This window comes from Ochlerotatus camptorhynchus, unplaced genomic scaffold (genome assembly GCF_037179485.1).
Source record: "Ochlerotatus camptorhynchus isolate MF236.1 unplaced genomic scaffold, CSIRO-AGI_Acam_v1.1 ptg000209l, whole genome shotgun sequence".
NCBI classification, from domain to species: Eukaryota; Metazoa; Arthropoda; class Insecta; order Diptera; family Culicidae; genus Ochlerotatus; species Ochlerotatus camptorhynchus.
Genome location: NW_027040699.1, coordinates 564,717 through 577,399, shown reverse-complemented (window position 1 = coordinate 577,399; position 12,683 = coordinate 564,717). Strand labels below are relative to the sequence as shown.

General features: G+C 43.5%; 1 protein-coding gene across 2 annotated transcripts in view; it reads left to right on the top strand.

Annotated features, from left to right (window-relative positions):
- Positions 1-2,258: 2,258 nt before the first annotated feature.
- LOC135703178 (G1/S-specific cyclin-D2-like) overlaps positions 2,259-12,683 on the top strand; it is a 306,040-nt gene continuing 295,615 nt past the window's right edge. For both annotated transcript variants that reach the window (XR_010517732.1, XM_065224300.1), the window contains exons 1-3: positions 2,259-2,883; positions 2,951-3,166; positions 5,753-5,909. Coding sequence is in view for 1 of the 2 variants with exons in the window: in XM_065224300.1 (XP_065080372.1) it covers positions 2,665-2,883; positions 2,951-3,166; positions 5,753-5,909 (592 nt within the window). In the remaining variant the exon portion in view is untranslated. The remainder of the gene's footprint in view (positions 2,884-2,950; positions 3,167-5,752; positions 5,910-12,683) is intronic.

Here is a 12,683-nt window from a genome sequence, read left to right as displayed (position 1 = left end):
TGTTTTTTGAAAGCGGACCTCACAAATAATGGGTTGTTAAGAACCATTACCATTCAAAATTCTTGTTTTCTCCATACATTTTCGAAAAGAGAACTATATTAGAACGTTTTTACTTATGGTTTGAGAACATTAATGGTTATGGTTATGGTAGTCAGTAAGGTCCATTAATGGTTTTGTATTATCGCTCAACTTTACGTGGAATGTATCGTGAATTGGTAATCAGTAATTTACAGGCAACCAATTTGCAATATATTCCACATAAAGTTGATCGATGTTACAAAACTATTCATGGACCTTACTGACTACCATAACTATAACCATTAATGTTCTCAAACCATAAGTTAAAAGGTTCTAATATAGTCCTCCTCCCGAAAATATATGGAGAAAACAAGAATTTTGAATGGTAATGGTTCTTAACAACTCATTATTTGTAAGGTCCGCTTCCAAAAAACCATAATACATAAGGTTAAAACTTTATCATTAAACGTTCTTGTAAAGTTCCATAACCATTTCAGTTGAAGTTTAGCAGGGATTATAAACAATTTTTAACCATTTTTGGTAAGGTCAATTTATGGTTCGCGTTTATGCGGGAGGTTATCACTTTTTTCAAATCAAATAAAACACATTCCCAAAGGGGTATTCTTTAAACTAGTTAAAAAACGCAAATATTAAATTAGAATATCAAATTAAACAAAGATGAAGAGTAAGGTAGGCTAATCAATTAAAATGATAAATCAATGTACTACCAACAATCAATTCAAAACTAACGATTTTAAATTGGCTCACTACTTGACTAGCCTATTGGTCCCAAGCGAACGATTAACGCACCCCATTCTAGGCGAAATTCTAGTACTACACAATGTTTGTTTTGATTCGCTATGAAAGTTTGACAGATAAAATGAACGGTTAGTGGATTTTCCTATGATTCGAGGGGTGAATCGATTAGCTTGGGACCGAAGATAGTACCAGATCTGAGCCAAAAAGTTGAGCACGTTATTTCGGGACCTTCTAGTCTTAGAGTTACCCCTATGGTACTACCATAATCAACAGAAATAAACATAATTTTACTACTACTTCGTGCAATTTTCATCAGTGAAATTTTGAAAAATGATAAAGTCCTAAATTTAACAGATGTGTAGAAATATATCTGATCGATTGGTGATAAAATTATTGAAATTGGTCCAAGGGCAGCTGAGTTATTAACGTTTAAAATCTTTCATAATTTTGTTACATGTTCCATTTTTGGTTTTCACAAAGTGTACCCCCATATAGAAATCGCAGACGTAGTCCTATGTCAAAAAAATTGGTGAGTTAGAGGGGGGGGGGGGCAGTCAACCACTTCCCTCACTTACCTCCCTGTACTATGTACTTGATTTAATAAGTGTTGTCAAATAAAACAATTGAAAACTCTAAACCTGATACACTACGAAGATTCACATCACTCCATTACCCTGAGCTGAGAAATTTCCACAGTGCTCGCCATTCATTCATTGCTTCTCTCGATTATGTTTTATGATCCTTGCGCTGCATCGGTGCTAACGGGCTGCACACATCTGCACCATGCCTTAACCTTTCCTTCGCATCCTCAATCTCAATCATATTTATGTGCTTTTTCTCGACTACCAAAGCTTGGTCCCTGTGCACACGTAGGCAGTGTAGTCAGTTATACGGATTTATCAGAATTTACGGATTTTTAGATTTACTACGGATAAAATTCTACGAAGAAATTCTATTGATTCTAAAAAAAAAAGGCTCATAGAACCACTGTTTGAAAAACGGACATTGAAGTTAGCAATAATTAACGCAGTGAAAGCAAATGAATGAAAATGAAAAGCGAACAACACTGCACGTAGGTATGCACGCAACATAAAATCAAAAGCTCATTCGCAGTGGTAAACAAACTTTCTCTCTCCCTCTCTCTCTCTCTCTCATCTCGCGACGATTTTGTTTGCGTTTTGCTCTCGCAGTTGGCCTTCTTGGATGGTATTCGAAACGCATGGCATGGCTCAGGAGCAGCAACAGAAAAGTTGTTCAACTGGTGTGTTTCGCTTTGCCGTCGTCCGTCGTCCGTTCCGTATAGGTATTTTTTAGAGAAAAGCTTGCAAGCTTACAGTCTGGATCCGTTGGAAGTATTGGTAGTTTATAGGAGAGCATGTGTGCAGTGTCTACCGTAGGAAGCAGGAAGAAAAGGGATCGCGACGAGGAGACGACTATCCGATCAGCCGGTTGTTTGGTATCAAAACGATCCCAGCAAGGACTCGAAACGGTCAGAAGCCTCTCGGACGGCGAACAGTGCGGTCGTTTGCTTATGTGACATTTGAGTCGAAAGGATATTGAAGTTGAATTTTTGAAGTGTGTTTAAACTGTTGGTTGATAGACTTTTTTTCTTGAGGAAGATTGCAGATGTTTGCCGAAGAAGAAAGACGGTGATGATTGCATAAGAAGTGCACAACGAAGAGACTGAACGGATTTCCAGGAATTTTGGCTGGTTCAGTGGAAGGGCAAAAAGTGCTTGGTTTTAGGGGTGGGAACAGATTGGATTTTTTGGACGGTTCTTTTCGAAGAAGGTGTCGCCAGCTAATACAAGGAAAAGCGGTGATAACGGTATTGTGTTGGTGTTGTTATTGAGTGCTCGATAACGGGACTTTCTAACTGTGCAAAACAATGGCTCACAAAGTGGATCTAGTGTGCAAGGAGATCATCTACGATGAAGTGGACAGTCAGTTTGCCGAACCGGACCCGACGATGGTCGCCGACGATCGGGTCATTCAGAACTTGATCGGCCTGGAGCGGTTGACGATACCGTCATGCAACTACTTCGGCTCGGTACAGCAAGATATCAAGCCGAACATGCGGAAGATCGTGACCACTTGGATGCTGGAGGTGAGTGTGATCGTGTGGGATTGTTTTAGCGAGAGGGATTCTAATCCGTTGACCTCCGTTTGGCCAGGTATGCGACGAACAAAAGTGCGAGGAGCAGACCTTCCCGTTGGCGGTTAACTTCTTCGATCGGTTTCTCTGCGCTTGCCCGATCGATCGCTACCACCTGCAACTGCTCGGATGCTGCGCTCTGCTGTTGGCCTCCAAAATCCGCCAGTGCCATCCGCTGACGGTGGACGTGCTGAGTGCCTACACCGACCATGCCGTCTCACCGGATCAGATCAGGGTAAGTGCGATCTTTTGTTCGATTTGAAATCAGGGAAAAAAGGGGTGGAGTTGAAGATGTCTCATTAAGAAAAATAGGTTCACGATCTTGAACTTGGTCCTGTCTTCCTGCTTTTATTCTGTTTTGATGAAAAAAAAAAAATAATGAGGGAGAGGAACGTCTAGAATTTTTTCTTGAGAACAGCAAAGGAGACGGACGCACGGAAGCGTGTAACCCTCCGCCAGGGCAATACGACTAATTTACTATCTACACATCTCTGTGTCGCACATGCGCCCATTGTCATTGTTTTTGAACACCCGGATCGCTTCCGGTTAAGTAAACTGGTACCTGTCAGGTAAAGTGGGGATCTTCCAAGTGGAAAACCACAAACCACATCTCCTTTGTTTTCCTCAGACCGCGCGTTCGGAAGGAAGCAATTATCGCTCAAAAGGGGTCAACGGGCCTATCTTTTGCTATCCGTAAAATCGCCCGCGCAGTAGGCTGCGCCACCCGCATACTGTCAATTCAGAGAATTGACATCTCCGTCAGTCTTTTCCAAAAAAAAAACCGCAATTTTCCCACAAATCACAATGCAGAAATAGCGCTTAATTGGTGCGGTCGTATTTTTGCCATCGCCGCACGGCCTAATCCATCATCTTGGAGTTTTTCGAGATCCCTCCCGCAAACGCAGGCAGCCCGTAATCCGATATCAATCAAATCCAATTAACTGCACAATTTCGCTACGGTGTGGACACGCAGCCATCAAACACAATTGACCCCCATGTAGGAAACACAGACAAAAAAAAAACAGCGAACCCGGTGACTGTCAGTCAGAAGCAAATCATTTCCACTACAAATTTTCATAATCAGCGAGCGACCTCTGTCGGCTTCCACCGTTGTTGTCGTCGTCGTCGTCGTCGCCTACTCTAATCCACTATCTCAGAAAGCTGAAATCCGATATCGGGATCGTCGCACTCTGCGTCGATGGTCATCTTTCGCACGGGACCACCATCAGCCTCGAAACAGGCCTTTTAAAAACCGTCCAAATACATCAGAAAATCCCTGGCAAACAAAATTTAAGAATGAAATCAAGAAAACACTCAAACCAAAATTCCATTCTTTTTCATCACATCTCAGTCGGTCGATTTCCAGGGAATTCTGATCCTGAAAAATAAGTTTACAACTTTTTCACACGTTTCGTTATTCAATCGTTGCCTGTGCAAGTGCTGTTGTTGTTTTTTTTTTGCATCTACAGCAATAAAAACCCAGAAACCCCTACGACGACGAAAGCATCATCAGCGAAGGACCTTTAATGGACCCGAAAGTTTCAAAACATTTCCACTCTCTTTCCCTCAATCACACGACGACGACGACGGTGCCCATTGTAGGAAAGTCTCGACCGACAAACCTTTTATGATTTCCGAGAAGTTTTCGCTTTTTTTTGGGTTTTCAAAAACGGAGCGAGAGAAAAATGCCATTCCTTTATTTTTTCCCTCGTCTCTGAGGTTCTAAATTTCTTGACCCTGACCAAGTCTGACGAAAGCGATCGCCGCGCAGCGCAGCGGGTTCGCCGCATCATCAATCAAAGCAGGCGGCGTTAACATTTTTACTTCGCGCGGTTTTAGCGCCTCAGCCCGAGTCAGTCGGATTCGGAGCTGTCAAACGGTGATCGTTTCGATTGCAAAATCATGCTTTTGATTTCAGGAAAGTATCGGTTTTCTCGCTTTCGCTGTGGGCAGGTATAAAATTTTATCTCTTGTTTTCCGCTTTTATGGGATCAAAACTGAAAACGGAGCAAATAAAGATGAGAAATGATGTTGGTTCCCACCGCTCGGTAGAATGATGGGTTACTTGAACTGTCAGTGAGGAGAGCAAAATGGCGTTCAGTATAAACTTTCCCGACTGGAAAGGTAAAACTCCGGAAGGGATGCCGTCATTGATTGCAATTTTATACAAATTAACATCCGGATCTAGTCGGAATTAAGGGATGAAATTGTTGCTCATCATGTCTTATGAATAATAAACAGGGATCCCTTTTAGGGTCCCGGGAGGGAAAAAAACAAGGTCAAGATTGAAAGCAAACATCTTCCAACCGAAATTTTGTCTCCGATCCGGTGCAAAGGCAGATGCATCCAGAAGGATCTCCTTCGTCATGGGACAACGGCGAAAAGATATTAATCACGAAAGAAGAAACTGGGACCTAACCTCAAATGCGAAGAGGGACGGAAGATGCATTTGCACACATCGCAATAATGACGTAATTTTGCGGTTGGTCACAAATTAATCGCATCCGTCCCTCGGCCGAATTCTACGCTTTGAGGCTACTGGTCGCTTCATTTTTACAACAAAATAGCATTGACATAACCTGGTCGCATTTGAACCGTCACGCACACGTCTGGGGGGTTGTAACTGTTTTAACGGTCCCGCCGAGGAACCGTTGGTCGTGTGGCGTCCCCATTAAGATCAAGATAATCGCGATCGTTTTTACGATCGCCCACCCGGCAAATTTATGCGCATTCAAATTTACGCCACGCGCCATCTATGAATCTCATTACCAATTATTAATCCTTCGTCGCCTTCTTTGTCGCACCCTTTCGCCTCTTACAGAGTTGGGAGCTACTGATGATCAGCAAGCTGGAGTGGAACATCACCGCCGTGACGGCCTTCGACTACGTCGACCAGATCCTGGAACGCGTCAACTGGGGATCGGACGACTCGCGGCTACGGGAACACGCGCACACCCTGATCCACGTTTGCAGTACCGGTAAGTTTCATAATCTATGTTGCTTTTATCGCCTTTTTTTTTTTGTTGTCTTTCGACTGGCTAAGACCACAGTTGGTCCATCTCGCCCTTTTATCACCTTCGTCCCAACTGTCACTGTCTCAAATTGCGTAATTGTCGGTCACGACCCGACCCATCTGTTCCGACAACCGCCGGGACGCGCCAAAAATTTTATTAACGATTTTACAACACTTCCCTCGGCAAATATTTACGATCCTCGATAAGACGATTAACGATCCCTTCGGCCATCTCTTTGAATTTATAGCTGCTGCCTGAAATTGAAACATCAGTTTTTGTCGTTCAATTTTCATCAACAGAAGCCATTAGGGGACAACTACCCCGAAATCGATGATTGGAGGTCACCTATTTGTACAGTTCTAGACCAACAATGCAGAAGGTCCTATCTGATTAGATCGATTCTCTGCATCGGCTTTCGCTTGCGGACTGATTTTAGATTTGGGCGTTTCCTTTTGACGTAGGACTACGTCTTTGATTTCTATATGGGGGTACACTTTGTGAAAACCGAAAATGGAACATGTAACAAATTAAGAAAGATTTTGAACGTTAATAACTCAGCTGCCCCTGGTCCAATTTCAATAACTTTATCACCAATCGATCAGTAATATGGCTACGCATTGATAAAAATGCTTCCGAATGTTAATTTTCAACAAGAAACTATTGAAAAACTGGTAAATGTTCAGCATTGTCCAAAAGCGTCGAATTAACTAACAAATCCACCAATTACCTACATGCATATGCTGCTTCCCCAGCACAGTCGTCAGAGAGTAGTAAGTAGACGAAACAAGTCGAAGTGGCATTCGCCTCCGATCCTCGGGCGCGTGCGAATAGGGAGCCATGTTCAGAACCAAACGCAAATTCTTCGAGATAACCACCATCCGTCGTCTGGCTCGCCGTGGCGGTGTCTGACGTATCTACGGTTTGATTTACGAGGTGTGCTGAAGGTGTTCCTGAAAAATGAGATCCGTGATGCTGTCACCTACACTAAACACGCCAAGCGTAAGCGGCCATGGATGTCATCTACGTTTTTGAAGTGACAGAGACGCACTCTGTTTGGTTTCGGAGGTAAATCATCACCAACATTGGAAACAAAACGGCTCTTTTCAGGGCCACCAATCTTATTACAGAAAAGAGTAGGAATAGAATTCATCTGCCTGTTTGTCCATATTCAGAACCACCGACCACACAAAATGCTCATGTTATCAACTGGAAGCAGGGATACAAATTATTTTGATCAACCTTGATTAACTTTGAATCGCCACGGCCGGATATTTTCGATGGAAGAAGCAACAATCTAGCATCTAATTTGACGAAGACGGCAGGAAACATTTCTGGATCAACAATAGAATAGGGCCCATCAGCATTTGTAAACAAACCGTTCCAAAGCCCTTTACTCACAAAGCGAAGGCCACCCACACAAACCAACACCAACATCTTGTAGGTAGAAGTTTCCCCTAAAGGGCTTTGGAACGGTTTGTTTACAAATGCTGATGGGCTCTTTTCTATTGTTGATCCACATTTGTGAAGCCGAATATTTACGAAAGAGAGTGTCGATGAAGAGAATCGATCAATGTAGATAGGACCTATTGAAAAGTGACGCGAGATTTGTTTTCCGTACTGAGCTCTAATGCTACCGACGCCAGGGAGGCAGCTCCCAGAGATGTTATGCCTTAGAACATGCCGGTGGCGCCGACTGAGATTGGACCCAGGCCTGCTGGGGTGAGAGGTAATCACGCTAACCACAGACGCCAATATCTATCACGGCGAATGAGAACGACCCAAATTTGAGTTTAGTTATCTCAGAAATAAGAAATAAAGTGCAGGAACTCAGCGATGAGTAAATTTGCCTCATGTTTTCGCAGGATTTTCCAGGGAAAAATTCCCGAATTTGAGAAAAGTAAAAATTGGATTCACTCAGTCTATTGGTACTACTCCGAGACTGAATAAAATTTTCGTCAATTTCCTCATTTTCTGGCAGATTTTTTAGGTTTTCCACACGAAATCATGAGACAAATTTACTCATCGCTGAGTTCCTACACTTTTGGCGATTATGAGTGAACTAAACTCAAATTTGGGTCGTTCTCATTCGCCGTGTACGCAAAAAGAAAATATCCAGTGTCGCTACTTGATAGCAAACTACTCATAATGGGAGGAGTCTTTGTAGCTTTTATACCACTTGGTTACACATTATTCTGCTTTAACCTAAAAAAATATAAAGCAACGCTGCTGTCTGATATCAGCTCATTTTCGCTTCGGACGGCGTGGTCAGCAATAGCAGCAGTAGGTCGTGGCAAAGGAGGTGCCAATCGTCATCGCAAATTCTTCGAGATAACCACCATCCGTCGTCCGGCTCGCCGTGGCAGTGTCTGACGTATCTCCGGTCTGATCTACGAGGTGTGCTGAAGGTGTTCGTGGAAAATGAGGTCCGTGATGCTGTCACCTACTCTAAACACGCCAAGCGTAAGTGGCCATGGATGTCCTCTTCAATAAAACGGCCCTTTTCAGGGCCATCAAGCTTACATCAGTAAAGAGTTGGAATAGAATTTATCTGTGCTTGTTTGTCCATATTCAGAACCACAAGCCCCCAACGACCACACAAACTTGGAAGCAGGGGTGCAATTGATTTGGATTGATTCTCGTAATCAACTTTCTTTTTGAAAAAGATTACTACAAATTTGGATTGCCTACAATTCAAAAACGGAAAGAGTTGAGATAATAGATATTTCAGGCATAACATTTGATAACGGCACAAAAGCATTTGTAAACAAACCTTCTAAGGCCCTTTACACGCGAACAAAAGTACGCCCACGCAAACCAACAACATCATTCGCGTGTAAAGGGCCTTAGAATGTTTGTTTACAAATGCTTTTGTGCCGTTATCAAATGTTATGCCTGATTTGATCAATTAAAAGAACTTAATGCTCTTCACATTTATTCCGTCCACTAGCGGTCCTACGTCAAGCTTCCGTTCGTGCCCCTAGGCACAGACCCTTCTACTTTTTTTTTAAACAATGGGGCCTATTCTTCACCGCGAGTGAGGTGAGATGACTCGCTGTGTCACTAGCGAGCATTGTTTACAAACACAGTTACGTCCAAATCTCAAATCAGTTCGGATTTGGCGTTCTGAAAGCTAGATGAGAACTTCTTTTATCAAACATCCATCAAAGCGCAGATAGGACCTTTTGAAGAATTCATCTAGAGTAGCTTCCTCGTCGTCTCGCGATCGGGTTTTGTTTATCGATTCGTCAAAAACAAAACAAGCCATGTGACTTGCTACATTTATCATGCGGTTATCTTTTCACTATAGCAATTTCGTCTTGCGCCCATGTTCGCCAGTGACGTGCGACGACTGCCCAAACAGGCAGATTGCCTCGATCCGTACGATCCCAGACGACGGCGGCTGCTCGTCTCCAAGGACAACTTTTTGCTCGCAGTCTGCCTGCTTCGATGATGTCTGTCTTTCGTTGTTTGTTTGTGTCATCTTCCGTTTGGCCGACGGACGATTCCGAACATGAAAATGGGTGGATGGCGATTCTGTTTTATCAGTGCTAATAACAATTTTTGAAATTTATGGTGAAAAAAAACCGGAGGGTGTAATTTTCAACGACTTCCTTTCGCTCTCGCACTATCGGAATTTGGTCTGTGTGTTGCTTATGAGATATTCCGCCAGACGTACGAGGATCAAGGTGCGAAGGAACGCACGACGCGGGGCATTTAAACGAACCCCTTATTGTCGGTTTGAAGGGGTTTTTCAAAACGACGTCGACGACGCAGCCGCGACTGCATGTACAATTGCGCGTTGTCGCGAGACGACGAGGGTTCTATTTCGTCATTGTGTACATGTGTACCGAAATTCAACCCCATCCAAATTCCCTATGAATTGCTTTATTTAAAAGGAACATTTGCGAATGCCAGCAAAAGCGGCTGAAGTTGTGACCCTGAACACGTTTTCGGTGCTGGTTTTATGCCACTCGAAGTTTCAAGTTCAATCCGGAATCAAACGGCTCTAAATCGAGTAGGCTGTGCTGGGTTTGGGTTTGACGTTTCCCGACTGTCGCAGTTGAAAGACATTTCTAGAAGAACATGCTAAAAGGGCCAATGTGACAATTATAAACAAACGGTAAACGTCGATTTCTCACGGATTAAGACTCATCTTGGCAAACCATCAATCGCACCTGGTAGAAGAAGTTTGCTCTATCAGGCGGTGTAGTTAGTTTGCATGGGCGTTTTGTGATCACTAGCCTAGGGTTGGAAAACAGCTATTTTTTTCAGTTGTTTTTGGGGCGGCCTTTGGGTCAGCTTTAATGGATACACACGAGTTTTATTAATCTAGAAGTAATCTACATCAAAGCATGCGGTAAATGTTGATATATCAACGATTTTAGTCATTGTTTACATTAGGCATATTGGCCTTTTTCACATCATCGTATTGTCTGCACTGAAAAAAAATTACATATCGTTTCTGTTAGGAACGCACATAGTATTTTCCCAATAACAAAATTAATTATTTTTATCTGAATATCACATAACATAATACCAATACATTCTATGTGATTTATCATATAAATTTCATTGGACATGTCATGAAAGACATGTGAAATTCACATGCATATTTTCCACTGATTGTGTGATTTATTTTATTAGTGTCGCTTTAAACTAAAATTTGTCAAGATGCACTCTTCACCGAAACACTTTAAAATTGAGTTACTTGTCAAAAGATCAATGGTTCAGAACCAGGAGAGTGGGATTTTGCTCCATCTTTTTTTTTGTAGGGTAAATACAAACACCGAAAACCAACAGGAAAACGATAAATCTTTGCCGATCCTTCCTGAGAATTTGCGAAGAAAGGAGCTGACCACCATCACCGCTGCGTGAGAAGCGAAATCTGTTCCCACAGAAGAACTAGAGTTACCTTCTTTCTACTGTCCACAAAACAGAAGCGTAGTAGGCGCATCGCACTGTAAACAACCGAAATCTTACGACAGGTCTCGACGAAGCAGCACTGCTGCACCCAAGCCGGGGCATCCTGCAAAACATCTGCCATCGTTTTGTTTTCCTGTGCGTGAGCGTTTTTCGGTGTTCCTACATCAGAACCTGCCTCAGTCTATATTGTCGATATCAAACAGCTGCCCTGCGCTCGTTATTTCTGCTGTTGTTGATTCGATGATGAGGAGAGTTGTTCGCATTTGAATCCTGTTGGAATATCCTGGACAGCTACAGGTTGCACCCGCACCGCCACCGTCAGGATCGGTTTTCAAATTTGTTTTAAAAACAGAGAAAAATGTTGTAAAATTAAGGCAGGTGCTTGAACTGTCCGCGAGCAACTGTTGCTTTTGATCGTTTTTATTCTATAACGTCATCCTAATTGACATTTGTGTTGCGGTACGAACGAGCAAGTGGGTGAATGAGTGAGTGAGTGGTGTAATTTCACCTCGCTATCGCAACACCTCGATCAAGAACGGACCTCTCCCGGACTCGGAAATTTATGTTAATTTCCGGTTTCACCCTCACGCGAGTTGAAGTCACTCTTGGTTGGTCTGTCACTCACTCCACTCGCCTCACACTTGTTGAACGGGGGTTGCTGCAACGCGCAATCGTAGTAGCACGCGACATGTGCTCGCGGAGCTTTCTGATTGGATGATTTCCGTTCTCGGCCTGCTTGGATGCAACGGGTGGCCGAGTCATAAATCAATATAAATATGTTCTGATATACGAATGAGCATGTGCACACGCGCGAGGGACCAACCAACGTCCAGGTGCAATCGAGTGACACCTTTCGGTCGTTACGTTCGTGTACACCTCGTGATGATGAAGGTGTCCGAGGCTTTGTTTACATTCCGATGGAGCGCGCACCGGTTGTCACCGTCTTAAAGTAAACAAACGTTAAGGTTAAGGCGATTATAAGGCTGATAACAAAAAGTCAAGTCCCCCATCTCACTGACGAAACGGGATAGCTTGCGTACTTTTCAGCATAGGGGCCATGCAAAACCTTGCTCAAACTCTTCCATCCAGCGACGAAAAAACATCTGCCTTCGTGGCAGTTCGTTTCCCTTTCCGCTGTCCTTCGTCTCCAGACGAATCCTATAAACTCCACAACCCAAGAAAATCGTTAAGGCATTGAAGGATATTCGCCTTGAGGCTGGCTGCGGTGTAGTGGATTTCGGATTCGTACAAATCCACAAAAGCACACGGAGCATTATTTCGCCTGCCTTTGTGTTGTGTATGCTCCGAAAGAAGAAAAATCTTCACGCTAAATTGTTCCCGAATCAGTGCGGTAGATCCTTGGAGAAAACGAGAAACCCTGCCGTGGGGAAGTACAGAAGCGGCGGCGACGGCAACAGCTGCCTGCCAAGCAGGCCGGCCAGCCACCCCTCGTCGTCTCGTTCGTCGTTTGTCGAAGGACAACTTCTCAGACGACGTCGGTTCAATGCTCCCTTGGCGAAACTAGTCCTTGAAGAAGACTATCAAAGCGATTTTTGCATGCTCATTTTCCATTGTTGCGCCGAGGAGCCGGTTTACCCTATAGACACTGCCAATGTGCCGCATTTTGTATCAAAAATGAACATTTTCCATTCCATTTAACAGTTTGTCTGGATACGTCCACTCTCATTGGCAGGTCTAATACTATGATAGTCTATCCAGCTTTCCACGATCGGTAATGGCGACCTGCACGGGTTTTGAAATGCATCGTTCACTGTAGTTTTTGGCACTAACTGGATGTTTGACTTTTCACTCCTC